The 25,590-nt window shown below is 41.2% G+C and overlaps 2 protein-coding genes across 12 annotated transcripts in view; one reads left to right on the top strand and one right to left on the bottom strand.

Annotated features, from left to right (window-relative positions):
• The window catches only part of ZNF711 (zinc finger protein 711), a 30,389-nt gene extending 21,426 nt beyond the window's left edge, over positions 1 to 8,963 (top strand). For 3 of the 5 annotated variants that reach the window (XM_075572868.1, XM_075572864.1, XM_075572863.1), the window contains 7 exons: positions 570 to 728; positions 1,681 to 1,827; positions 1,936 to 2,073; positions 2,922 to 2,993; positions 3,970 to 4,017; positions 4,570 to 4,707; positions 5,459 to 8,963. In XM_075572868.1, coding sequence (XP_075428983.1) covers positions 570 to 728; positions 1,681 to 1,827; positions 1,936 to 2,073; positions 2,922 to 2,993; positions 3,970 to 4,017; positions 4,570 to 4,707; positions 5,459 to 6,636 — 1,880 coding nt within the window. In that variant the 3' untranslated portion in view covers positions 6,637 to 8,963. The remainder of the gene's footprint in view (positions 1 to 569; positions 729 to 1,680; positions 1,828 to 1,935; positions 2,074 to 2,921; positions 2,994 to 3,969; positions 4,018 to 4,569; positions 4,708 to 5,458) is intronic. The other 2 variants (XM_075572865.1, XM_075572866.1) reach the window with 2 other exon arrangements.
• A 3,661-nt stretch (positions 8,964 to 12,624) lies between these two features.
• Positions 12,625 to 25,590, bottom strand: part of POF1B (POF1B actin binding protein) — a 67,769-nt gene continuing 54,803 nt past the window's right edge. For 6 of the 7 annotated variants that reach the window (XM_075572855.1, XM_075572858.1, XM_075572859.1 and 3 more), the window contains 6 exons: positions 24,712 to 24,864; positions 22,072 to 22,191; positions 18,766 to 18,885; positions 18,195 to 18,259; positions 17,524 to 17,635; positions 12,625 to 14,446 (listed from right to left, as the gene is read on the bottom strand). In XM_075572855.1, the coding sequence (XP_075428970.1) occupies positions 14,426 to 14,446; positions 17,524 to 17,635; positions 18,195 to 18,259; positions 18,766 to 18,885; positions 22,072 to 22,191; positions 24,712 to 24,864 (591 nt within the window). In that variant the 3' untranslated portion in view covers positions 12,625 to 14,425. The remainder of the gene's footprint in view (positions 14,447 to 17,523; positions 17,636 to 18,194; positions 18,260 to 18,765; positions 18,886 to 22,071; positions 22,192 to 24,711; positions 24,865 to 25,590) is intronic. The other variant, XM_075572856.1, reaches the window with a different exon arrangement.

Below are 25,590 nucleotides of genomic sequence, written 5' to 3'. Positions count from 1 at the left end.
ATGCAATTGGTTTATGACTCAAGGTTCTTAATTTAGATGAGCGATTAAACAGATCAATATTGAAATTAGAAACTGTTCTACGTTTGTGATACGCCTTCAACATACTGTAATATGTTAGTCCCTCAACTCTTACATGCATTATAATTTGATACATGGATATAAGCAAAATAAGTACTTCAGGTGTATTGTAACAACCAGAAAACTACTATGCCCCGTGAAAAAGATTCATTAAGCAGTACTGCAGTTAGGTTATAAAATCTATATGGGACCCTGTGCCACTGAAGACGCAGATGGGTTTTCAATATCCATAGGCGCCAGCATCTAGGCTTTTCTTCAGTGCTGTTGTGGTAAAGCGGAATATAAATGCGCTTTAATCCACATTCTTATTTACAGCATCATATAGTGATGGTAAAGAAAGAAAACAGATTACAACCAGATGGCCATCTCCGCAATTGCTTTTCTGTTGAAGAGGTTTGTAATGCTTGGCAATACAGGCAGCATGGTCTGTACAAAGTACAGTATTGTGCCATCTTTCACTTTCCCATTTATTAAATGTGTTTTTCATGCAGTAGACGATGTCGGGGAGAAGTTAGAACATATTGACAACACTGCACTAAAAATTGGCACAGAGGTTTCTCATGTCGATGTGTCTAAAGAGGATGGTTATGGTTCCGATGTGATTAAAGTTTACATATTCAAAGCTGAAGCAGAGGATGATGTGGAAATAGGTATGTATGAAGTATACTGCTCAGCAAATCTCAAAAGCACAAATATTAATGACACAAAGAAAATATCCATTTTTGTTCAATTGTGAAAACAAATCGTGGTCCTTCTGTTTAGCATATTCATTCTCTGTGGCTTGTTCATTTTAAACACGCAGTTTGTGGTATACAACCTTTTTTGCATCTGGTTTGTTTTCAACATCGCTAAACTGGATGTGCACGTGTTTCCACTGAAGGAAAAGCAAACAACGAAGACATGCCAAATGTATTAAAGGAGCAATCCCTCCTACTCATTTATTTTTCATTAATTATACCTATAAAGGGTTCAGCGAACCCCCCCACCTCCCCAGTTCCAAAGGGGCGAACCCAGGAGCCAACAAGCAAATTGGCCTGGGGTCGGGGTTCACGCCCGTGGTCAATAAGAAAAGCCGGTACGTCATCGGGGAGATGTTGTGGCTATCTAGTGGTGACCGCTGCTGCCATGTTTGTATGTTTTTTAAATGAGAAATTGGGCAGACACAAAAAATACAAATATCTCAGGAGTCGGAGTGGAACCTCGGTTCAGGTTGGATAGAAAGACGTTCCCGAGCGGGATTGCTGCTTTAAGTATATTGTTGCATTTTGTTCCCTTGTCTGCTTGGGACCAACAATTTTGGAGGGTTTTGTTCTTACTTTAGCTTTATGAGCTTATGGCAGGTGTGGCCAACTCCAGTCCTCAAGGGCCACCAACAGGTCAGGTTTTCAGGATATCCCCACTTCAGCACAGGTGGCTCAGTCAAAGACTGCACCACCTATGCTGAAGCAGGGATATCCTGAAACCGTGACCTGGTGGTGGCCCCTTGAGGACTGGTGTTGGCCGCCCCTGCCTTATGGTGTGTAGACTTTGTGAATCTGTGTTGTCGTTAGGAATGTATTGTGTATGTGTTAAATGTCTTTATCTGGTGTACTTTGCATCAAGGTGGTACAGAAATTGTCACAGAAAGTGACTTTCACAACGGGCATGCAGTCGCCGGTGTAATTGAACAAAGTAGCCTTGGCCGAATGCAGAGAGAGAAGATGGTTTATATGGCTGTTAAGGATTCCTCTCAAGAAGATGAAGATATTGGTAAAAAAAAATAAATGTTTATTCATAAGTCACCGCTGCTATTTTATGGAGGCAATTTGTCACAAGCTTTATGGCTCATAGAATTGCATTTTGTCCATTTCATGTAAGGTTGTGCTGAAATAGCAGATGAAGTTTACATGGAAGTCATAGTAGGAGAAGAAGAAGCGGCTTCTCTTCCAGACACCCAAACGGAAGATTCCAGCATAAGCAAAACATTTGTTCCTGTGGCGTGGGCTGCTGCATATGGTAATTCAAACTTTAGCTGCAATCATACAGAATGTTTTTATATATCATAACTATTTCATAAAAATGATATAGACCTGCTGCTGTTCAACGTTAAATTGATAAGCGTCAATCCCAGTGATGGCAAGGACCCAATATGGCAAGAATGCTAGTTTGAAAAAAAGTATCACTCAGCCAACAGCCAAAGGATAACCCCGCCATCACTTCTCGATGTCGTTATATCTCAACCTCAGCATCTTTGCCCGTACAATTAATGTTGATCCGTTTGATTTCTAGCATGATGCGGAATAGACACATTGCTCCTTTATCTTTGGGAGCTTGCACAGCACATGGAAGTCGGATACAACTTACTCCCGCATGAAAGCACAGAAGTGGAACCTCTTTAATTCATTTTGCAGCCAGGTATCCTTTATGAGGCAAAACTAGAGAAAGGACAGAGTAAATTAAATAACCACATATGGAGATGTGTGCAGGATACATGGGTAGCACAGAAAGGTTACAAGTCACGTTCTGTAAATTGGTTAGTTATAACTAGATACAAAGAACCCAACACAAGCTTCTTCATCTCAACTTCTGTAGTGAAAATGCTTCATAATGTCACTAATTTACCTAAATGTTATCTAGGGAACTTTAAACAGTTTGTCTGTTTGTACCCAAAAAGAAATGATGTGTAATGGACATCTTTCACTCTGTCTCGCCAGTTTCTGATTATTTTTTAGTTTTGTTTAACAAAGTAGTACATTCTGCAATGGTCACATATATTGAACAGTTGCATTACTTACAGAAATTGACAGAGATGATCTGTGATGTCGGCATGGAAGTTGACAAAGCACTTTGTGTATTATATCTAGAACCGGTCATAACGGAAGAAGTTGAGGAACACAAAGTATATACAGTCTTGAAGCAGAATGCTATTGTTTTTGGTAATGCAAGTAAATGTTACACTAAAAATGCATTCACTATCTATTATCTATTTATGCTTGAGACATCTGCTTTAACAATAAAAGCAATACAATATTAAGTATCAATTTGTGTTCAAGTATTTAAAGAACAGTACTCCCTCCCCCACCCCAAAAAAAGATACTATGCTGTGTAATTATACAGAAAGTTGGTAACTTGTAGCTCTCCAATGTAGATAGGTCTGCATACACACACACACACACACACACACACACACACACACACACACACACACACACACACACACACACACACACACACACACACACACACACACACACACACACACACACACAGCCAATAGTCACAAGCTTTCCTGTCATTGTAGAAGAAGCTCTACAGCAGGGGCGCTCATCTCCAATCAGGTCAGGTTTTCAGGAAATTCTTGCTTCAGCATAGGTGGCTCAATCAATGCTTCAGTTGTTGACGGAGCCACCTCTGCTGAAGCAGGGATATCCTGAAAACCTGACCTGTTGGTGGCCCTTGAGGATTAGAGTTGAGCACCCCTTTTTTATGTGATAACATTAATGAATTACCCAATGAAAAAAGGCTTTACATTTTTATTTTTGGGGGTCATGGGACAGGTTAGTTTTTCAGGCAGAGAGCACAGGGTCGATGCTAATTTCCCGTTCAGCCAAATGTACATATAAGCTCCACCCATAAAGTACTTTTATTTGTGTATTGCATTAGTAAAAATGTACCAAGAAACAAATATATTTACTGACATTTGTATATACACATTTCAACAATATATATAAACATATTGTGTTTAATGTTTATGATGCACAGTTTTCTGGGACTAGTTTTGGACAAATGACACATCGAGTTGGGATTTTATACAAACAGTATGGAGAAATATATGTTTTAAATTAAAACTACAAATTAAAATGAAGAAATACCACATATGTTTTTAATGTGTTATTTGTGTCTTTCCCATAGGAGAGGACAGAGAACTCCCAAGAAAGTATGGAGATTGGCAAGAAACTGGTATGCTGTCAAGTATTGTATGTTCATTTAATTTTTTTTTATTTGCCACATACTTCAATTTTGAATAATTTATTATACATATACACACATACATACATATACATACATACATATACATACATACATTCATAGACAGACACACAGACACACACCTCCCCCCTCCCCCCATAATTTGCATTATCTATACTATAATTCAGAAAGCTTGTTTGGCTATACAAATCAACATGCTTCATCCTAGAGCCTCCAAACTTGGCATGCTATCTAATATGATGAAAAGGAATAGTGTAGGTGGGGTTTTGGTATGTTTGGCCCATAGCATCGTATAAATATACACACACACATATATATATATTGTATAAAAATATTTTGAACTCTCCCTAATTTGGACCGCCACCTGGTAATGCTGGGTAATTCCGCTAGTGATCTATAAATTAAGGGTAAATATTAACTATACATGGTAATTAAAACAGTATTTGTGGTAAACCCAAAGTTATATGTATATAAGTGTTGATTTTGTTTGGTATTTCCCCCCCCCCCCCCCCTTCCCCACAGCAAATAACATTGAATCCAGGCTAGAAAACAAAAATGGTACAGCAACCCAGTACCTACAGATCTGCGACAGTATTACTACAAACAGAGCACTTAAACAAAAGAGGAAGAGGAGAGGGGATGCAAGGCAGTGGCAAACAGGTAACCAAGCAAAACGCAGCCAACTCGTCTACTGAAGAGTACAATTGTCTTTACATATTAAATAGCTGGATCAAGGCTCACATTTGTCAGCCTTCAATATTTCTCCAGAACAAAGGCAGCTTTTTATATTTCTATTTCTGTTACTACTCAGCGATCTTTCTAATATCTCTAAGAATTATGATTATTTGAAAATCAACATTTTAGTTTTTCTATGCCAAAGAGAACATTACAGTAGGCGGGATACATGCCTCACGGCGGCCAGTGTGAAAGTCACATGGCGGATCAGAAATAGTCTCATCTTAGAACTCTTTCTGAAGCATATTACATGGGTTTGTGTCATTGTTTACTCACCTTAACTTCTATGTTGTGTGGTTGAAACCTATCCCAGCTTCACATTGCAAAGCCAGTATACGCAGCCTCACACCGATGAGATCCAAAAGGTTGAAAAGCTGTCAGTGATTAGGGTTACTGGCTCTGCACTTGTTTCATCCAGGCTGTGCTGAAAAGCTGTGTAATACAGCAGGTATAAGCTTATAGGGGTCCGTGTTAAAATGGACATGAAGTAAAAGGTGACACACTGAGTGCTCATTTGCATGTCATTACCCAGAATCCCGGGCTGCAGTGGAAGCACGCTGTATGCTGAGAGATACCGGGGAAAGCAGTGAATGTGCTCACCAGTGGGATTTCTGTTTGCTGCAAAGCATATTAAATACTTCTCACTGGTTTTGTTTTTGTTTTATTTATCACACAGCTGTCATAATTGGCCCCGACGGACAGCCGTTAACTGTATATCCATGTCACATCTGCGGCAAAAAGTTTAAATCCAGAGGTTTCTTAAAAAGACACATGAAGAATCACCCAGATCACATGATAAAGAAGAAGTACCAATGCACAGACTGTGATTTTACAACCAACAAGAAAGTAAGCTTCCACAATCATCTGGAAAGCCATAAACTCATCAGCAAAGTGGATAAATCCCACGAGTTTACAGAATACACAAGGCGATACAGAGAAGCCAGTCCGCTGAGCTCGAATAAATTGATACTGAGAGACAAGGAGCCTAAACTACACAAATGCAAATACTGTGACTATGAGACAGCAGAGCAGGGACTGCTGAATCGGCATCTGCTTGCCGTCCATAGTAAAAACTTTCCCCATGTGTGTGTTGAATGTGGTAAAGGTTTCCGGCATCCGTCAGAGCTAAAGAAACACATGAGGACGCACACAGGGGAAAAGCCATACTTGTGCCATTTCTGTGAATTCAGGTGTGCTGATCAGTCCAACTTAAAAACACACATTAAAAGCAGGCATGGCACAGACTTGCCGTTTAAGTGTGAACAATGTCCCCAAGCATTCACGGATGAGAAGGAACTTCTGCGGCACACAGAGCTATTTCAAGGTCACAAAACTCACCAGTGCCCCCACTGTGACCACAAGAGTACCAACTCGAGTGACCTCAAACGGCACATCATTTCTGTTCACACAAAGGAATTCCCCCACAAGTGCGATGTGTGCGAGAAAGGATTCCATCGTCCTTCAGAGCTAAAGAAGCACAGCGAGACGCACAAAGGCAAAAAGATACATCTGTGCAGACACTGTGACTTTAAGACATCAGACCCGTTTATACTCAGTGGGCATATACTCTCACTTCACACCAAGGACTTGCCTTTCAAATGCAAAAAATGCAAGCGAGGGTTCAGGCTTCAGCCTGAGCTCAAGAAGCACATGAAAACTCACAGCGGGAAGAAGGTATATCAATGTCAGTATTGTGAATACAGCACTACAGATGCGTCTGGGTTCAAAAGGCACGTCATATCAATACACACGAAAGACTACCCACACAGGTGTGACTATTGCAAAAAGGGATTCCGTAGGCCATCTGAAAAGAATCAGCATATATTGAGGCATCATAAAGAGGCCGTTATATAATGTGCGATATTGGGGTGAAACATGCGGTGATGTGCTGCTGTTTTGGGGGTGTGGAGATGTCATGAGCTGTTCTCCTGGTTTCAATGCTTGATATTAGAGCAGGGGTGGCCAACTCCAGTCCTGAAGAGCCACCAGCAGGTCAGCTTTTCAGGATAATCCTGCTTCAGCGCAGGTGGCTGAATCAGTGGCTCAGTCGAAGATCGAGCCACTCATTTTGCCACCTTTGCTGAACAAGGGATATCCTGAAAACCTGATCTGTTTGTGGCCCTGGAGGACTGGTGTCGGCTACTTCTGTATTACAGTAGATCATAACATTCTGTGTATAAAAGTCTTAGAGGTACTGGGGTTGGAAGATAATCCTATACATTAGCCCTTTTCAAAATTTAAAAGCACTATAAATGGGTTCAGAAAAATGTCTGAATATCTTTTACCAAGTCGTCATCCTACAAGAATTGTGACCCGTCGCGCTGGGCTGAACAGGAAGGAGGTGCCTATCCATTTCATCAAAAGACAGAATTAGTTTCAAATAGTACAGAGAGGTTTTACTCAATGTTTGTTCCTATGGTAACCAGGTCTAAAGTTGTGCAATTTTGAAGGAAAACAGATGGCTGTTGATAGTGATCATTATTCAGTTTTAACGGTGTGCCTGAAAGTTGTATTTCAGTAACAGTCTGCTTGGGTAAAAGGCAGTTTTTAACATTTCTTTGGGAAAGTATGGTTTCCTTGAATAGTATAGTTCCAGTAAGTACTTATAAGAGGGTTTCCGAGCTGCTAACACTAATACATAATACAAGAGCATTATAATAAGGTCAAACAGTACGTTGTAAAGGTGCTAGAATAAATAAAAATATGTATATAATTTATCTTTTTATCTGTTAATGCAGTTGAATGTTGTTTAGTAGGCCAAATGTTTTACTGTACCTATGGGTCTAAGGCTTTTTCTTTTAAAAATGTGTGTGTGTGTGTGTGTATATATATACACACGCACATACACAAAGATACAGATGACAGGTTTAGCACTTTTTCCCAACTCTGTCATCTTAGCTACAGTGAGGAATAGTTCTGAAGATTTTTAAACTGATAATACATATTGTGTCATTAAGCCTAATGTCGGTGTCATATAACTCCAGTTGTACCAGGTAACGGAAATATTTCAATTGGCATACAGTGGTCTGTGAATTCTTAAAATCTATATCAACATCCATTCTGTAAAGTGAGTATTTATACAGTATTTAATCAGAACATAATGCTGCCACTAGGACACGAACTGTGGATCTTCCGTTTACAGTGTATACATTTAAAAATATGCATCCCTTTAAAGCTTTGTGTTCGCATGCAGCAAATCAATACAATGGTCTAGGGCTATTTAATGACAAAAGAAAACTGTCCATTAATGTTTGTGTCTTTTTTTTTTTTTTTTTTAATGTTTTTTGGTAGCTTCATCTTTGCATATAGTTGTTCACAGAATATATTTTAAAGGGGCAATCCAAGCAATATCCTACATATGTGTTTAAAATATAAAAATAAATCTGTTCTGTATGAGATAATACTTAATACCTTTTTTTCATTTTTAAATTCAACTCTTAATGCCATGTTTAATGAATTTTAATACACTGAGCATCCTTTGTTTTCTATAGCAGGTTTTAGCCCACCTCCCCAAGTTACAACACTTTCCTGTTTGTGATCATTTGTTGCTAATATTCCCAACAGTTTGAGCTGCAAACTGTAAAAATAGATAATGTTACCGTAGTAATATAAGAATACATTATAGCTGCTGAGTTACATGGACTGAAGGATTGATTGAAACTGAAAGGCGGCCATTTAGTGATCCCTGGGAATCAGGATCTTTGCTGATCGATAACAGGAGAATGAATTGATTGGCAGCTTAGGTAATTAGTTTTCAACAAAGGCAATCAAAGGCTGCGTATATTAAAACAAAAACAAAAGATTAAAAAAAAATTAAACTGCTGGGATTGCCTCTTTAACTCCATGCGAGATTGTGACCCTTGTGTTTCAGATAATGTTCATCTTGTTTTTTTGCACCAGGCGAGAATCGGTTCCTTGAGGAATATATATATATATATATATATATATATATATATATATATATATATATATATATATATATATATATATATATATATATCAGAATGTTTTACTTCTGAAATAGCTCTTGGAAGAAAAAAAAAAATATTTGTGGTTTCTGTGGCTGTAAATGATGTACACGCTGTAAAAATAAGATTGTCACTGTTAACGTGGGATTATTATTTCTTATTGTGTTACTCAGCATAATGAGCGTAAAATAAAACGCATCTGTTGCACTTACAGTTGTGTTTGAAGACTGATTTATGCTAGCTGTACTTCGTCTTTACTAGAGTAAGTCTTGAAGTAGCAATCCCGCCCATATGTTCTCTTTTTACCCGCCATTTTTTTTTCTTCAGGATGGTACCTGAGCATTATCCGGATGTCCCTCACGGTGTCACTTGTTTCCCCTGAGACATTTAGCTGTGTTTTTGCACCTCCAGGGGAAACAGAATAGGCTGTGGAATGTTGCAGGTCCTGCTAGCCCATAGGGAGCCGCAATGTCACCCCTTGCGGCTTCCTGTTGGGCGTAAATCTAAATCCCAGCGGGAAACAAGGAAGTAAAGTATTTCACCGGCAAGTGTATCTGGAACCGAGGTGTCTTCGGAGCTGGAAAAAGTGTGAGTCATCTCAGGGAGACCCCGTGGTTCCCATCCAGTCAAAACAAAATAAAAAATATATATTTATATTTATTTCTTTTCCTCCTGGCGTTGTTAATTTGACTTGTTCTAAGGCAGGCCTGCACAACTCCAGTCCTCGAGGGCCACAAACAGGCCAGGTTTTCAGGATATCCCTACTTCAGCACAGCAGGCTCAATTAGTGGCTCGGTATGACTGAGCCACTAATTGAGCCTGCTGTGCTGAAGTAGGGATATCCTGAAAACCTGGCCTGTTTGTGGCCCTCGAGGACTGGAGTTGTGCAGGCCTGTTCTAAGGTGATGTAAGTCTCTGGTTAATGATCTGCACCAGATGTAAGAGACTTGGTTAACAAGTTTCCTAGGAGAGCAGACAATACTGCAGCCTTGATGCACAGACCCCTGTCTCTAAACTAGTAGATAGTCACAGTTCACACATGCAACTGACAGTTTCATCAGATATAGAAGGAAATGTATTAAGAAATGTGTTTTTGTGATACCTATGGACTACCTAAGGGCCACTAACAGCCCAGGTATTAGTGATATCCCTGCTTCAGTACAGGCGGCTCAGTCATTGTCGCTGAACCACTGATTGAGCCACCTGTGCTGAAGCAGGGATATCCTTAAACCCTGGCCTGTTGGTGGCCCTTGAGGAATGGAGTTGGCTACCCCTGGAGTACAAGCTGTGGGACATAACATCTCTATCAGGTGAGAGAACTAAAATGTTAGCACTGACCATATTTTTATAGTGCAATTCCACATACTGCCCAAAGAGGGCAGTCACACACTACTGTAAAGTTCCCTTGAAAATCACCAAAGACTTCGGCCGCGATTATAGTGGAAGTGTGGCTCGACCACGCGCGCGATTCTAGGCCAGAAACAATTTTTAGTTTGTCGCACGACGGCCGGGTCACGTGCGCGGGTACAGCCAATGAAGGCAAACCACTCACGTGATGTCACAGCCACACAAACACTATGTACACAAATCGGGTTGAGCGACAGGTGCGCATGATGTCACATGCGCATGCTACCGCTATAATCACGGCCTTATCAGGATAGTTTCATTCACAGTTACACTTTTTCTTGTACATATTAACTGCACTTGGCTATTTTTGTTGTGAAACGCTCCTTTCATCGTATGTTTCGGACAAATATTGATGTAAAAACAATTTTATGAGTCGTCTTATATTGTATTTTTTTTTAATGCTTTATAACTCAGTCAGGTTTGATATTTTGACACTGCTGCATTTTATGCTTTAGTCCCTAGCAGTCCTGAAATGATCGCAGCAGATTCTGCTGCCTCTTAGCCTAAGTAAATGAAACCCCTCCCAAGTCTCTATACTCCATGTGTACAAACAATTTACAAATATTTATAGGTGTCTGATTTTAGTTTAGAAAAAGTCACTTAGATTTTAACATTAGTAGACTTTGGTAGTAGGAAGAATTTCCCCTTTAAGGTGCATTAAAGCTTAGTACTTGTTTAGTAATCTGGGCCTAAATATTGAACCACTCTGAGTTACTTTGGGATTATATTTTACAGCGACATTTAGGAATATTTCCCCCCAAATTTCAGGCTGAGATTTATTAAATAGAGATAAGGTGTAACGCAACTTTACGGACCATTAAAATGAAGACGGCCGTCAGTCTTTTTATAACACGGCCTCAATATCTTAATTACAAACGCTCTTCTTAATTTCCACCCTTTCGCAGTAGCTCAAATAGAGGATTGAAGCAGGGGGTCCCCAGAGTTGAACCCCGTTAATTTCAGCTCAAGGACCCCACTGCTTCTGGAGATACTTACGCCCGGAGGTGGTGCCGGTAGCAGCTCCGGCTGGTCTGGCTGGAGTTCTTGTATTGGCGGCTTCAAAGCTCACATGTCATGTGGGCCAATAGGAAGCAGTGACATCATCCCTAGCGGCTTCCGATTGGCCTGTTTGACCAGGACCTTTCAACATACCAGCGCCCCCTACGGAGTTAAGTATCTTGGGAAGCAGGGGGTTCAGCTCTGGGGACACCCTCCTTCCCAAGACCCCCTGCTTCAATCCTACTTTTCTTTTTTTTAACGTTGCACTGGGACCGTTCCTTTAATATTATACACAGGTGATGTGAATAAATCCCCATGGTCTAAGAAAGTCTGCTTTGCAGCTCAATCTAGGGAATCAGACGACTATAAGCAGGAACTAATTGGTGGGGGGACTGATGAAGCTCTGATAAGAGATTGGAGCCTGATCGGTGATAACTGTCACCCCTATTATGCCTTAAAACAGGGGTGCTGAACTCCAGTCCTTAAGCCCCTCAACGGGTCAGGTTTTTAGGATATCCCAGCTTCAGCACAGGTGGCTCAATCAGTCCCTGCTTCAGCACAGGTGGACCAATCAGAGGCTCAGTCTTCGAATGCGCCTCTGAGCCACCTGTACTGAAGCAGGGGGTCGGGGGGAGGTCTGGAGTGGAGTACGCCTGCCTTAAAAAAAACAAGAACATTGCTATTTGTCACTTCCATATAAAAATGAACAATTATTAGATTGATGAGATTTACCCCACGTCTTCAATGGCCACAAGCAGTAAAAGTACTGTATCCCTTTGTCAGTATATAGTTAGAGCAGATCCCATATGGATTTCCAAATTTAAACATTGTTGATATTCTGGGGAAAAAAACAACCTTGAAAACACAGCAGTAAATAACACGTACCCACACTCAAACGGCCTCGTTTAATTTGGAGAACTAAAGGTCTGTTTATTTTAAAGCTCTAAATATCCATATTTCATATTGTTAGAGCACAGCAATTTAAACATGAAGCACATCTGTAATAAACATACAAAACAATGCAATATTTCATCAAAAATATACCAACAGCAATAAAAATACACCCATTATCAAGCAGAGCAGACAGTTACTTTCTATATCTTAATATATTTCAATAATTTCCCCATACATTCACTATTTTGAGGACAGGTAAATTAATTGCACCACTGTCCTAATATCTACATTACATCACCAGTCGAGGTGGAGTAGATATTTAGTATCTTCAACTGTGTTACTTGTATTATTTTATTTTACTGAAGCACTGTAAGGTTAATATTGTTTAATGTATAATACATTTCCCCTCTTTAAAACAATAATTCATGCCCCTAAACCTTGACATTGAAGAGCCGTATAGGTAATAGTAAAGTCAACAGAACTCACTCACAAGCCATAAGCACAAGGAATTCTGGGTATGGCGAGCAAGTGAGGATATACATAAACAGCATTATATTACAAACATTCACATCTATTTTTCAGGATATCAAGATCCAGTCCAAACAAATTTGCAAAGATCGGCGTACACTATTTTTTTTTTTAACTTCATATTTTAGTCCTGTTTATCTGTCCCAGAAGGATCGTTTCACCGAACCTTATTTCTGCCCGTTTTCTAAGTGTGAAAAGACGGGGTCTTTTTAAATTAACTTTATAAATTAAAAAAAAATTAAAATGTATGTTTCTCTTAAGACCAGACTGGCCAACTCTCTCTATTTATGTGGAACACAGAAATAAGTTATAATTTATTAAAAAGTGAATACTGTATATAATTTTTCCTGCTGAAAAATATTCTCATTCCAATCCAAGTCACCCGGAGCTGAATAGATTTATACTTTATCATATTTCCAAAAGGAAATATGACTGAGCCGCTGATTGACCCACCTGTGCTGGAGCAGGGATATCCTTGAGGACTGCAGTTGGGAAACACTGCCGTAGACGGAGGTTTGTTTTAATATACTGTGTGGCAGTTTTTAAAACAGATTTTACTTAACAGAAATGCTGCTGGAAACAAATTGTAGTAATTGAAAATATAACTACTTTTACAAAGATAACAAACACTATATTTGCTTAATTTTCACCAGCAGAATTTTTCACACAATTTTGTTTCGCTTTTAAAATATATAACAACTGCATTTATTATTTTTGGGCTCTGATTTATTAAACTATTTTATGGTTACCGACAGGCTCTGCGTGAACGAAAAGTGACGTAGTCACGGTTCTCAAACTTTTGTTTCCCCAAGAACATTTCCAGTCTATAAATATTCTATTGGGATGGGCGATGGATAAGTCTGCAAAGGTAGCCGTAATCTTTAGCTACTGGATAATCTTAAATATACCCTTGCATATAAAGAACAGGTTCAGCAGTGCTTACTCTTACAGTTCTCATTCTTAAATGCAGCTATAGGAAATGTTAATGAAACTTGGGACATTATGAACTGGATGTATCTAATAATATACAGGAGAGGCCTGCTACACTTTGGAAAGTATTGATGGATTAGTAGGACTGACCGTTCGCTTATAGCAGATGAGAACACTTCTGTCATTAGAAATGGCTAAGGAACCACAGCAATAATTCCCTCAGTGTGGTGTTAAAAGGGCAATCCAGGCAATATCCTACATGTGGTTTTTCAATAAATCAGTTGTCTAATATTAGATCATACTTACTAAATTTTTGTTTTTTTAATTAATCTCAATACCATTGCTAATGAGTTTTGATATACAGAGCATCCTTTGATTTCTATAACAGGTTTCATCACTTCCCCAGCAGTGCAAAATCTTTGCAACACTTTCCTGTTTATGATAATTTGTTGCCAATGTTCCCAGCAGTTTGAGCTGCAAACTGTAGCAATAGATAATGTTACCTTAGTAATAGAAGAATACATTGTAGCTGCTTTGTTAAACTGATTGAAGGATTGATTGAAACTGAAAGACAGCCATTTAGTGAACCCAGGGAAGCAGGATCTTTGCTGATCAATCACGCGAGAACTAATCGATCTGCAGCTTAGGTAATTCATTTTCAATAAAGGGAATCAAAGGCTGCATATATTAAAACCAAATAAGGAAGCTTATTTTAAGTGCCGCTTATATTGCCTCTAATGTATCGTGTTGGGCAGCGTGTGTAAGGCATGTGGTTGCTCTAAGTAATGGACTGAACCTTTGACAGTGAAAAATAGGATATATTTAGAGTAATTCTCAGACTAGTTTTGGACGGTGTTTCCGTGAACAGTCAGGATCCTCCGCAGTCCTATTCATTCCTGAAAGAAGCAAGCAGTTCTTTAAGGTGTGGTAAAGTATTCCTGTCACAAAATAAACAAAATACTTATTACCTTTCATAAACATTACAATGGCAATAAGCATGTGTCAAGCGTACAGTATTGTCATGTGCACAGAAAAGCTTTACGTTCCCTGCTGACTATACGTCATCAATTGTTTATCAACATGCAGCTTATGCACAGGCTGTGCAAACCTATTTTTGACATCTGGACATCACAAAGGATTATGGCAAATACAACACAAATGTTGATATGTTTTCCCTTTTTACAATACCCTTTTCTCCCTGTATATCACATGATCCTTTTGCCCCTTCACTGAAGTAGGCATTTACAACACAAGAAGCCTGCCTACCGCCCTCCACCCTAGTAATGTAGGGGAAAATCGGAGAAAGTCACGAGCCAGTACTTCTTATGGCATGTTGTGTGTCATAGATATGTTATGATGACAGTGGGTAGGGACTTGGGAAGTAAGAAGGTATGGGGAAGGGTTTTCTATAGTCAGAACAGAAAAAAACACTTTGCAAACTCCATTAATTAAGTATAGGAAAAGTCAAAGCAAGCAAAAGATTCCACTAATCTGATGCAAAAATGCCATCGCTAAACTCACTGCCAACTAACAAATAATTAATATATATATTGTTGACTACAGTTAAACAAATTAGTACAATAGAATCTGTAAATATAATTTTTCTTATAGCTTTCAATCTCTCAATATAATAACAGATCATTTCCTTGAGTAATTTATTTTAAATATTAAAAAAAGATTAAAAAAATATGTGTGTGTGGTGTGTATGTGTGTGGTGTGTATGTGTGTGGTGTGTATGTGTGTGGTGTGTATGTGTGTGGTGTGTGTGTGTGTGTGTGTGGTGTGTGTGTGTGTGGTGTGTGTGTGTGTGGTGTGTGTGTGTGTGGTGTGTGTGTATGTGTGTGTATGTGTGTGTATGTGTGTATGTGTGTGTATGTGTGTATGTGTAGGTGTGTGTAGTGTGTGTATAGTATGTGTATAGTGTGTGTAAAGTGTGTGTGTGTATAGTGTGTGTGTGTTGTGTGGTGTGTGGTGTGTGTGGTGTGTGTGGTGTGTGTGTGTGTGTGTATATATATATATATATATATATATATATATATATATATATATATATATATATATATATATATATATATATATATATATATATATATATATATATATATATATATATATATATATATATGTGTGTGTGTGTGGTGTGTGTGTGGATGGTGTGTGGATGGTGTGTGGATGGTGTGTGGATGGTGTGTGGATGGTGTGTGGATGGTGTGTGGATGGTGTGTGTGTATGGTGTGTGTGTATGGTGTGTGTGGTATATATATATACTAGCTGAGAGACCCGGCGTTGCCCGGGATGTAAATGCGTAATAGGTAGTATTATTTATAAATCGTGGAATACGACTATTTGTTGTAAAGGTTTCATAATAATGTTGAAAAGAAAGATGGAAGAAAATGTAATACGATGTTGTAAAAAAATGGTTTATTGTAAACACACCACAGTACAATGTATATTTTGGTGACATAAGTGATGTGAAAATGTGAGGCGTGTGTCTTCCTAGGGTGTGAGGCGGCGGATGGGTGTTCAGTACGGGTGGCGCGTGGGTAGTGAGTGCTGGCTGTGGGTTGGGATCCTGCTAGGGTGTGAGGCGGCGGGTGTGTGGCGAGTGCGGGTGACAGCTGGTCAGTGATATTGTTGCGTAGGGGCAGGATGCGGCAGGTGTGTGTCGAGTGGGTGGGTTGTCTGTTGAATGCGTGCGGCGGGTGGGGGGAGGTGGGAGGTGGGAGGTGGTGTGAAGGGGGAGGAGGGGGGAGGTGAAGGGGGGGTGGAGGGGAGGGGAAGTGGAGTGAGGGGAGGTGAGGGGAGGTGAACGGGGTGAGGGGTGGGTGAAGTGAAGGCCGCTCACTCACCCGTCCGGCAGGTCCCACGTGGATCTGAGGCGGGAGGCAGCGTGTTGTGGCCGCTCCCCCGCTGTGTCCCGGGCGCTCGCTCCCCCGCTGACTGTAGCGGCGCCGGGGGGGGGGGGGGGGGGACTGAAAGCGCGGGAAACAGGGAGGCTTCCGGCCGCCGCCGCGAGTGAGGCCGCCGCCATCTTGGGCACTCGGTGCCGCGAGGCAGGCTGCCTGGCCACTGGCTGTTCCCCCGCCGGGGAGGGGGGTGAGTTGTGAGTGCCGGGGAGGGGGGGGCATGTATATGTGTGGGGGGGAGAGGTGGGAGATATAGAGGGGGGGTCTCGCACGGCCGCTGACACTGGGTGGGGGGGGGCGCTGAAGGGGTAATAATAGTGTGTGTGTCCCGCTGACTGTAGCGGCGCCGGGGGGGGGGGGGGGGGGAGCGGGGTGAAAGCGCGGGAGACACGGGGAGAGGAGGAGGTGCGCGCGGGTCACGATGTTCAGGGAGGTGTGTGTGTGTGTGTGTGTGTGTGTGTGTGTCACTGTGTGTGTGTCACTGTGTGTGTGTGTGTGTGTGTGTGTGTGTGTGTGTGTGTGTGTGTGTGTGTGTGTGTGTGTGTGTGTGTGTGTGTGTGTGTGTGTGTGTGTGTGTGTGTGTGGTGACACTGTGTGTGTGTGGTGACAGTGTGTGTGTGTGTGTGTGTGGGTGTGTTTTTTTTGGCCCGTCACTCCGCCTCAGGCCAATGAGAGGTGTGCGGGGGCGGGCGGCCCAAGGGACCAATGAGATTTCCCCTAGGGACACCGGACATCCAGGCAGGCAAACATACAGTGCTTTCACTAATATAGTATAAGATATATGTGTGTGTGTGTGTGTGTGTGTGTGTGTGTGTGTGTTCAAAGTAAACTATTTTCTATTGATAATGGCATACGCCTGAAACCCATGTAGTGCCTGAATGAGTGGCAGTACACTGTTTTTATTACAGGATTTCTGCCCACACTAGACATTAGGCGGTTAGTACATGCGCATTAGATTTTTCATTAATTGAAAATAACGTGCAGGCTTTGTTTCACAATGCACGGCCATTAATGGTTTACTTCTCACTCTCTAATCTCCATAAGCCTTTCCCATTTTCATAAACCACATCAATAATGTTAATGTCTCATCTGCACGGAGGGTCTCTTACGTGTTTCCACATTTCTCCGGTCCTCTCAAAGACGATCGTCTGGGTTTCTTTCACTGGCGAGGTTCCCTTGTAGTCAGACAGGAGCCCGAGGATGGGATATTGGTTTCTATATCTGTGTAAAATGGGGCCGTTTTATTTTACATTGCATATTCAAATTATTAAATTGTATTAAAAAAATGTTAGACAGCAGCACAATTTGAACTACAGGAAGGCCCCGCTTCTCGGCGCTTCGTTAACCGGCGGCGCCGAGAAGGGGGCCGCCATCTTTAAATTGCAGTCACACATGTGCAGAACGGGCGGGTGCGCCCGGCGCACTTGCGCAGACCGATGTCTTCGCGCGCATACCGTAGTTTGCGCGCGCAGAACATAGGCAGCGCATGCGCAGAACGGCGAAAAACGCCGTTCTGTGCATGCAGAGAAATGAAAATCGCCGGATCCGCTTTCCGGCGATTTTCACTTTACGGCGGGCCCCTGGAACGGAACCCGCCGTATACCCGGGGCCCTGCTGTACATAAACAACTTGATTGATTAAATATTTTTCATTATATGTATATTTAAATATATTATAGCACATAAAAGGTAAGATAAAGCACTTATTTATGAAAAAAAATCATACTTGGTCAGCAATATGAATGCACAGCCATAACTATTAAGTACAAATACCACCTTACTTTTTGGTGATCACTGCTTTAGTTACACCTCTTGATTCTCTGTCTTGACGCAGTTTGAACAGCTCCTACCCAGAAGAGACATTTGGATGAGAAAGACCAAAGAACCAGAACAATCTTTAAACGTACAAATGCTGACCATTCACACGTCAGTGGCTTTTTACCAATTACATTCGGCTGCTTTCATTCCCAAAGTGCAAATAAATGTTCTGCTTCCCACTCTGTTACATTCACAGGACTATGGCATGTTAGCACCAACAGGAACTTTAATAACTTTTTTTTTTTTAACTTCTATTGGGAACTATCTTGCACAGGTCATACAGAAGCTGCTTCCCCATCTTAAATTTGAGTCCCAATGACTTGATTGAGCTTTGAATGGAGCCAATTCCTTCTCTGGCATAGAAAAGCATATAGTCTTGTGCACTTCATGGAGACAGACATGGATAGCTTCGCTTTATTTTACACTATAGCTTATATGTGGGTTGCACTGCAACAGTATAAGTAACCTTCTTAGAGCAATCGTTTTGCAGAATGGAGGGGGCCTTTTATTTGCCAGCTGGTCACCGCTTCTCACCTCTTGTTGTTTCCTAATCAAGGACTCTCGATCTTCCAATGAGGCCGTCACCTCACGCAGTCTCATTTCCAAATCACTGCTGCTGGATGACACATCATGTTGGTACCTGGTTATTTGGGTCTGAAATTCAAATCAAAGTCTTGTACATCTACTTTCAGATATCACATATTGTTACCATGTCATTATGGTCCTGCGGACGTTCACTTGACCTCTAATAACATGTAACAAAAGTTTCCTACCCGTCATTGGGAGAAAACCAGAATACAATATAACTTAAAAGGTTTTCACAAACAAATTGCACATCAAAACGGTCAGAGGCAACAGAAGTCCTCTCTGGCTAGTGATCTAGATCTGATTGATGGGATTCTTGCATTTAATGTGGGCACAAGCAAATGCAGACTCTTCTGAGAGACGGATACATGGACTCTTCAAAATGCAATATAACTCACAAACAGACCAGTCTTGGCAGTAGATGTAGCTTCCCACACATCTACCTCTTGAAATGTTTTGTAACCCAACACGCGGCTCTCTTTGAGAACGTGTTAGTGTCACGTGTTTCCAAAACGCGTTGGGGTTTGTATGTTCAGAGAGTCTGCCGCCTAAACTGAAGTTTGTTTGCACATAATTTATATTGCAGTTTGCAAGAAATAAAAGTGACCAAGTGACTAAGGTCCCATTACATTTATAATTGTATAAGTACCTCCTGTTCGTCTGCTATTGAGAAGAAGTGTAACCTAACTCAGGTTACCACGCAAGAGTCCATATATCAAATAAACTGTATCTTCTGTCATCTTTGTGCCTCAATCAAAAAAACAAAACGTTTTGCTAACAAATAGATATTTATGTTCAGCAAAATTGTACTGATTCTGTTTTTGCCCTGCAGGTACAACGTGTATCTGTCTGTACATGTTAATTCTACACAACAGCGGACACTGAGCCTGTAACACCGAAACTGCAGATGTAACCGTTTCACTGCTGCAGGGCCCTGTCCACATTACCGCGCGCTCAAAAAGCAAGGTGATCCAGTTCTCTAACGTTGGTACAGTAATATAAAACATTGATGTAAAGCCCACACCATTTGTATTCAAATGCAATTGCTGCCACGTGGATTAGTTGTTCCAATTCTAATCACTTGACAGACATATATTGTAAAAAGAAGGAAAATGGCGTGTTTAACCTTTTCAGTGTCAGGGGTTCCTGGAGCGATCACGTGATGTGATCAGACCCCAGATACAGAAAACGGAAGTGGAGGGGCGTATACAGCCATGTTCACTAAAGGTGGGACATTTATACTGCCATTTTAACAAACTTTCCTGAAATTCTGGCAATGCGAAATGTCGAGGAAATGTAATGAAAAGCGCAAAATTTAGGCGAAAACTCGAAAAAGAAATGTATGAAAAAAGGTTAAAATATAGTTTCATCACTATGACTGGAAACCGCTTATCAAAGAAAGATAAGTTATTTTTTTTTTTTAAATGAAAACCATTTTAACAAGGTAGGTTCCAGAAGGAACATAAAAAGTCCTATACAGGCATACCCCGGTTTAAGGACACTCACTTTACGTATACTTGCAAGTAGGGACATATTTTCAATAGCCCCATACCCCTGTCTCCGTACGCTCGCTTCGACACTTATTCTGCCCTACAGGCCGCCGTTGTAGTGACGCGCTGATTCCCCTCGCCCAATAGGCAAATGGAAGCTCGCGCATGCGCCTGTCAGCACGTCCTGAACAGCAATACCGGCTCCCTACCTGTACCAAAGCATCGATAAGTGGGAAAAGGTAGTGCTTCACTTAAAGTACATTTTCGCTTTACATACATCATCTGGACCCATTGCGTACGTTAATGCGGAGTATGCCTGTATATAGCACTCACTGTGGTAAGAAGTTAAGTGGAATAGTTGTCCATGAGATTCTAAATATCTCCACAAGGGGGTCAAAAGACCAGAGGCTTACCAGATATTGACACATAATATATACATCCACATAGGACTAAAAAGTCAAAACAATTAAAATGTTAATAATATAACTGTACTAATCACAGGGTGAACATATAATACACAGCGTGATTTAAAGTCCTCAAGGGAGGTTACCGACTAGGTGTGTGTAAAGTACAGCACATAATATACCTCTGTTTCATATAATAAGGCCACTATTAATAGTATTCAGGAGGTGGGAGGTATTGCAGTATGATGAATAGAAACGCACCAGCACTTCTAAGAGGTGCAGCAGCACAATATATAACTCACAGGCTGAACCGTCTAATATAATGTACACATATCAATATAGCAAAATCAGATAGTAAATTCCTCAATAGATATGTAAAAATATACATTTACATACCACAGTAAGGATAGGCTAATATTAGGTGTATATAGCCATAGTGTAACCACATACTGTATGCTAGTATAATATCAACAAAGGCTATACAAATATCCACAGGGGATATCTCTCACTTATCCAGCATGGGCAATCCCATACAGTAAATGCAAACGTAACTCAATATCAGGGATGCAGCATGTAAAAATCGAATGCATAGGTATATGTGCAGAGAGAGATATAGGTAGCATGGTCCCTATATTGGAATATTGCAACACATAAACTGGGTATATATAGATATAGATATATAGATATATAGATATATATATATATATATATAGGGCTATATTATAATGTGACAATAGATGGCATATGATACAGTATATCTGACAGAATAATGAAGTAGTAGATCAAAAACTGTGATACAAGCCGTGTGTAGGAGTCTGCTACAGAATGCGTGTCAGAGCATGCAAACAAGAGGTTAATCCACACATATATTGCAGTCAAGTTATGTAATGGTGGCAGACAGGAGACGGAGAACCAATAATCGAAACTAGAATAAATATATACATATAATAAAATATATTATATTATTTTATTACAGTATATTATATTTTATATGTATATACTTATTCTATTTTCGATTTAGTTCTCCGTCTCCTGCCTGCCACCATTAGATAGTTTCAGTGCATAATTTCATAGCATCCAATGTTCTTGATGGTGATGCAATGAAGATGCATCGCAACGTTGGATGCTACTATTACTTCTTTAAGTCATTAAAATAACCTTTTTTTGCTACCTATTGAACTCGCTCTATTTTTGGTGTGCTTGACTCCATTTTTTCACGATTACCCCATCCTAACCTGATTTTTCATCTTAGCACCCACTCTTGATACTTTTGCCCTGGCTGGGGCATCCCAAGTGGCTGGACCTGATGCTCTCTCTAACATGAAATGAGTATAAACTTTATTATGAGCCAGTAAACGTACCCTCAAAGTATGGACCTCTTTGTCCTTCTGCTCCCTCAGAGTCTTGATCATTTCCATGTAATGCTTGGAGATCTCATCAGTCTTGGCCTGCAGAACCGGGGCGGAGCACGTCTCGGAAATCTGCACAGAAATGGCACATCAATGACAGCTGGCTGGTTCTATACCATGCTCACAAACCTTCAACTGGCAAGCATGGTGGCACAATCTATTCCACGGCAGAGACCAAGCCAGAGCCAGAAGGCTGGTGAGGCTACACCAACAGGAATATGCTGTTCTAGCAGAAAAGCATAGCTTGAGTATGACTTTCTTCCTATGGACATTCATATCCACAATACTCAAAGGGATAATGAATCAGTAGACTGACATAATTAGTGCTTAAAATAAAATGCAAAACAGCTCCTGGGAGCAAAGGATTAGGATTAGTGGTCTCAATTAGGGAGTGCTGCTCAGTGATACGAATAGAGGATTGTCCCATGTCAGCCCATAGTGCAGACAGAGAATAGTAAGGAGAAGTGATACCTTTAATAGCCAGCGCATGGTTAAAAAAAAAAAAGAGTGCAAGCTCTCAGGCCCACAAAGGTTCCTTCTTCAGTGTCATTTTATTTACAAATGCTATTTCAGCTTCATGTGTAGAGAACCTGCTGGAAGAAAGGATCGTGTTGTCCACGGAGCTTGCACTCTTTTTAACTGCGAGCTACGTCTTTAAAAGTATCACTTCTACGAATATTCTTCCTGATGGGGAGAGGATATGCAGGAATGCACCGCAACGTTGAGATCATAACACCCCATGCACGTCTTTATCAAGGTTAAGGCGAGAAATAGAAAACATTTCATTTTTATTTACGCTTCGCTTGTTTTCTTGGCTTCATTTCACTTCAAACCCATTGTCCAAGAAAACGTAAGGGTTTCAGAAATCACACACTTCTGGCACACCATTCGTAATAAGTTCTGTGCGTGTGTTTTGGTAAGTGTGTGTGTGCTGGTAAGTGTGTATATTTGTAATACATATGTGTGTGTGTTTCATGTGTTATGTGCATGTATACTGTATGTTGTATATTTAGAGTGTTTGTATATGTTGAATATAAATGTGTATTTGTATATGGTGTGTGTTACACTAATGTTGCATGTTTGGTATGTGTGTATATATGTGGGGGAGGGAGGAGACAGAGGATGGGGGGAGGGAGGAGAGAGGATGGGGGAGGGGGAGGGGAGAGAGGATGGGGAGGGAGGAGAGAGGATGGGGGAGGGAGGAGAAAGAGGATGGGGAGGGAGGAGAGAGAGGATGAGGGAGGGAGGAGAGAGAGGATGAGGGAGGGAAGAGAGAGGATGGGGGAGGGAGGAGAGAGAGGATGGGGAGGGAGGAGAGAGGATGGGGAGGGAGGATGGGGGAGGGAAGAAAGAGGATGGGGAGGGGGAGAGAGAATGGAGAGGGAGGATAGGATGGGGAGGCTGGGGAAGGAGAGTATGGGGGAGGAGAGCGTATGGGGGAGAGAGGATGGAGGAGGGGGGAGAAAGAATAGGGGAGGGCGGAGAGAGGATGAAGGAGGGGGGATGGGAGGAGGAGAGGATTGGGGGGAGGGAGGAGAGAGGATGGAGGGGCTATGGAGGAGGGAGGATGGAGATGGGGGTGGAGGATGGGGGTGGAGAGGGAGGAGGGGGGAAGGTGGGGAGGGAGGATGGAGGAGGGGGAGACAGAGGATGGGGGGCGCAGTTTGTGATTTCATTTGTACTCTAAATATTTTTTCATGGGGCCCGGTTTTTACACTCTACCTATGGGACCAATTTAGATGTTGAAGGCACAGCCCCAAACTGGCACAAACATAGAAAAAGTGTTCAATTCATTAGAATGCCCAAGATACATTTTTGCATCTTATTATGTCCACACGTTTTTGTAGATCCTCATTCAAATGTATCTTGAGAAAGCAAGGCGGGGAGAAGTTTTACACTAAACGTACTTCAATAGTACTAAGCAATACATGGCAGGCTGCTTCAGTACTTCCACAAAGTTTTACATTACTGCTGTCATAGATACTCAAGAGCTAAGTAACCATTAGCCTTATTTTTCTATTTGGGTGATATGATGTTAACGGAGATAGAATATATTAAAGCAGCACTGTTACCACATAGTAAGTAGTATTACTGCAAGACAGAGGTGACCAACTCCAATTCTCAAGGGCCACCAACAGGTCAGGTTTCCAGGATATCCCTGCTTCAGCTCTGGTGGCTTAATCAGTGGCCCAGTCATAATAACTGCACCACCGGTGCTGCAGCAGGGATAGCCTGGAAACCTGACCTGTTGGTAGCTCTTGAGGACTGGAGTTGGCCTGGTGTAAGGTGAAGGTAAGCTGGTGTAAGGTGTCTCAATTCTGATTTTTGCATATGTGCATAAAACATGTAGAGCCAGGCAGACAGCAGTATCTTGGCTTTCATGAAATAGGGTCAACTGTTTGTTGCAGATACTTCATCAGGACAGACATCTGAATCAAAACATGGATCCTTTTACATGAAAGTTTGTGATTGCAGTGCTTACAATGATAACTCTATGGGATTAACCCGATCCTACATGATACAGTACTGATATATCTGTATTCAGAAACAGACCCTTTGACGAAGCGCCCTGCCTGGCCTGAGCTGACTCACTTGCAGTCTCAGATTCCTGTTCTCCTGTTGCAAACCATTATTTGCATATTCCAGCTCTTTAAATCGATAATCTGCATCGGTCCCTGAATTGCGTAGGGACAGCAGCCTTTCTTCCGAGCTGCGGAGTTTCAAAGCACTTTCTTTCAGTTCTTCCTGAGTGGAGTAAACAGTATTAGATTATCTCTACATAGTGAGGCAAAAGTGAATAATTAAACATAGCAGTAACAAAGGAGGGAGAGGGAGTAGGGGGTATGATGCCTTGTATTGGACCAACAAGTAGTTATGTTACAAGCTTTCCAACCTCTCAGGGTCCTTCACCGGGTCCTACTCCTACCCTGAGAGCTTGGAAAGCTTGTAACATATCAACTACTTGTTGGTCCAATAAAAGTATCATACCCGCTACTCCATGTCCCTCCTTTGTTACTACATGGAAGAAAGGACCAACACAGCTCCCCGCCCTCCTTTGGCTAATGAAACATACAGGTTTTATATTAAACACCTGCAATGCTGGGGATACACAGTGCCAGGGATGCATACTTAGGCTTTTCCTCCCATTAAACTGTGCTATTGCCGATTGGAGGTACTATTACATGGAAACTTCTATTAACTTAAATCGGCACTATCGCACTGTAACAAATAATCCCCTTAGAATTGAAGGATCAGAAAACAAAATAAGGGAAATGGTTCAATCTGTGAAAAAAAAATCATGTGCTAAGGTGGCTACGAGCATTAATACTTTCAGGAGTGGCAGAATATTCTGATATTCAGTACAGTATTATTACACATTTTGCTGCTGTAAATCATAAGTGCCTATGTAGCAAGCCCAGGATATGTGCACCAACGGTGTCCCATCCACTAGCTTCCTTATCCAATTTAGGA

Source organism: Ascaphus truei, chromosome 16 (genome assembly GCF_040206685.1).
Source record: "Ascaphus truei isolate aAscTru1 chromosome 16, aAscTru1.hap1, whole genome shotgun sequence".
NCBI classification, from domain to species: domain Eukaryota; kingdom Metazoa; phylum Chordata; class Amphibia; order Anura; family Ascaphidae; genus Ascaphus; species Ascaphus truei.
Note: the sequence above shows the minus strand (reverse complement) of the source record. Positions and strands in the feature narration are given on the sequence as shown.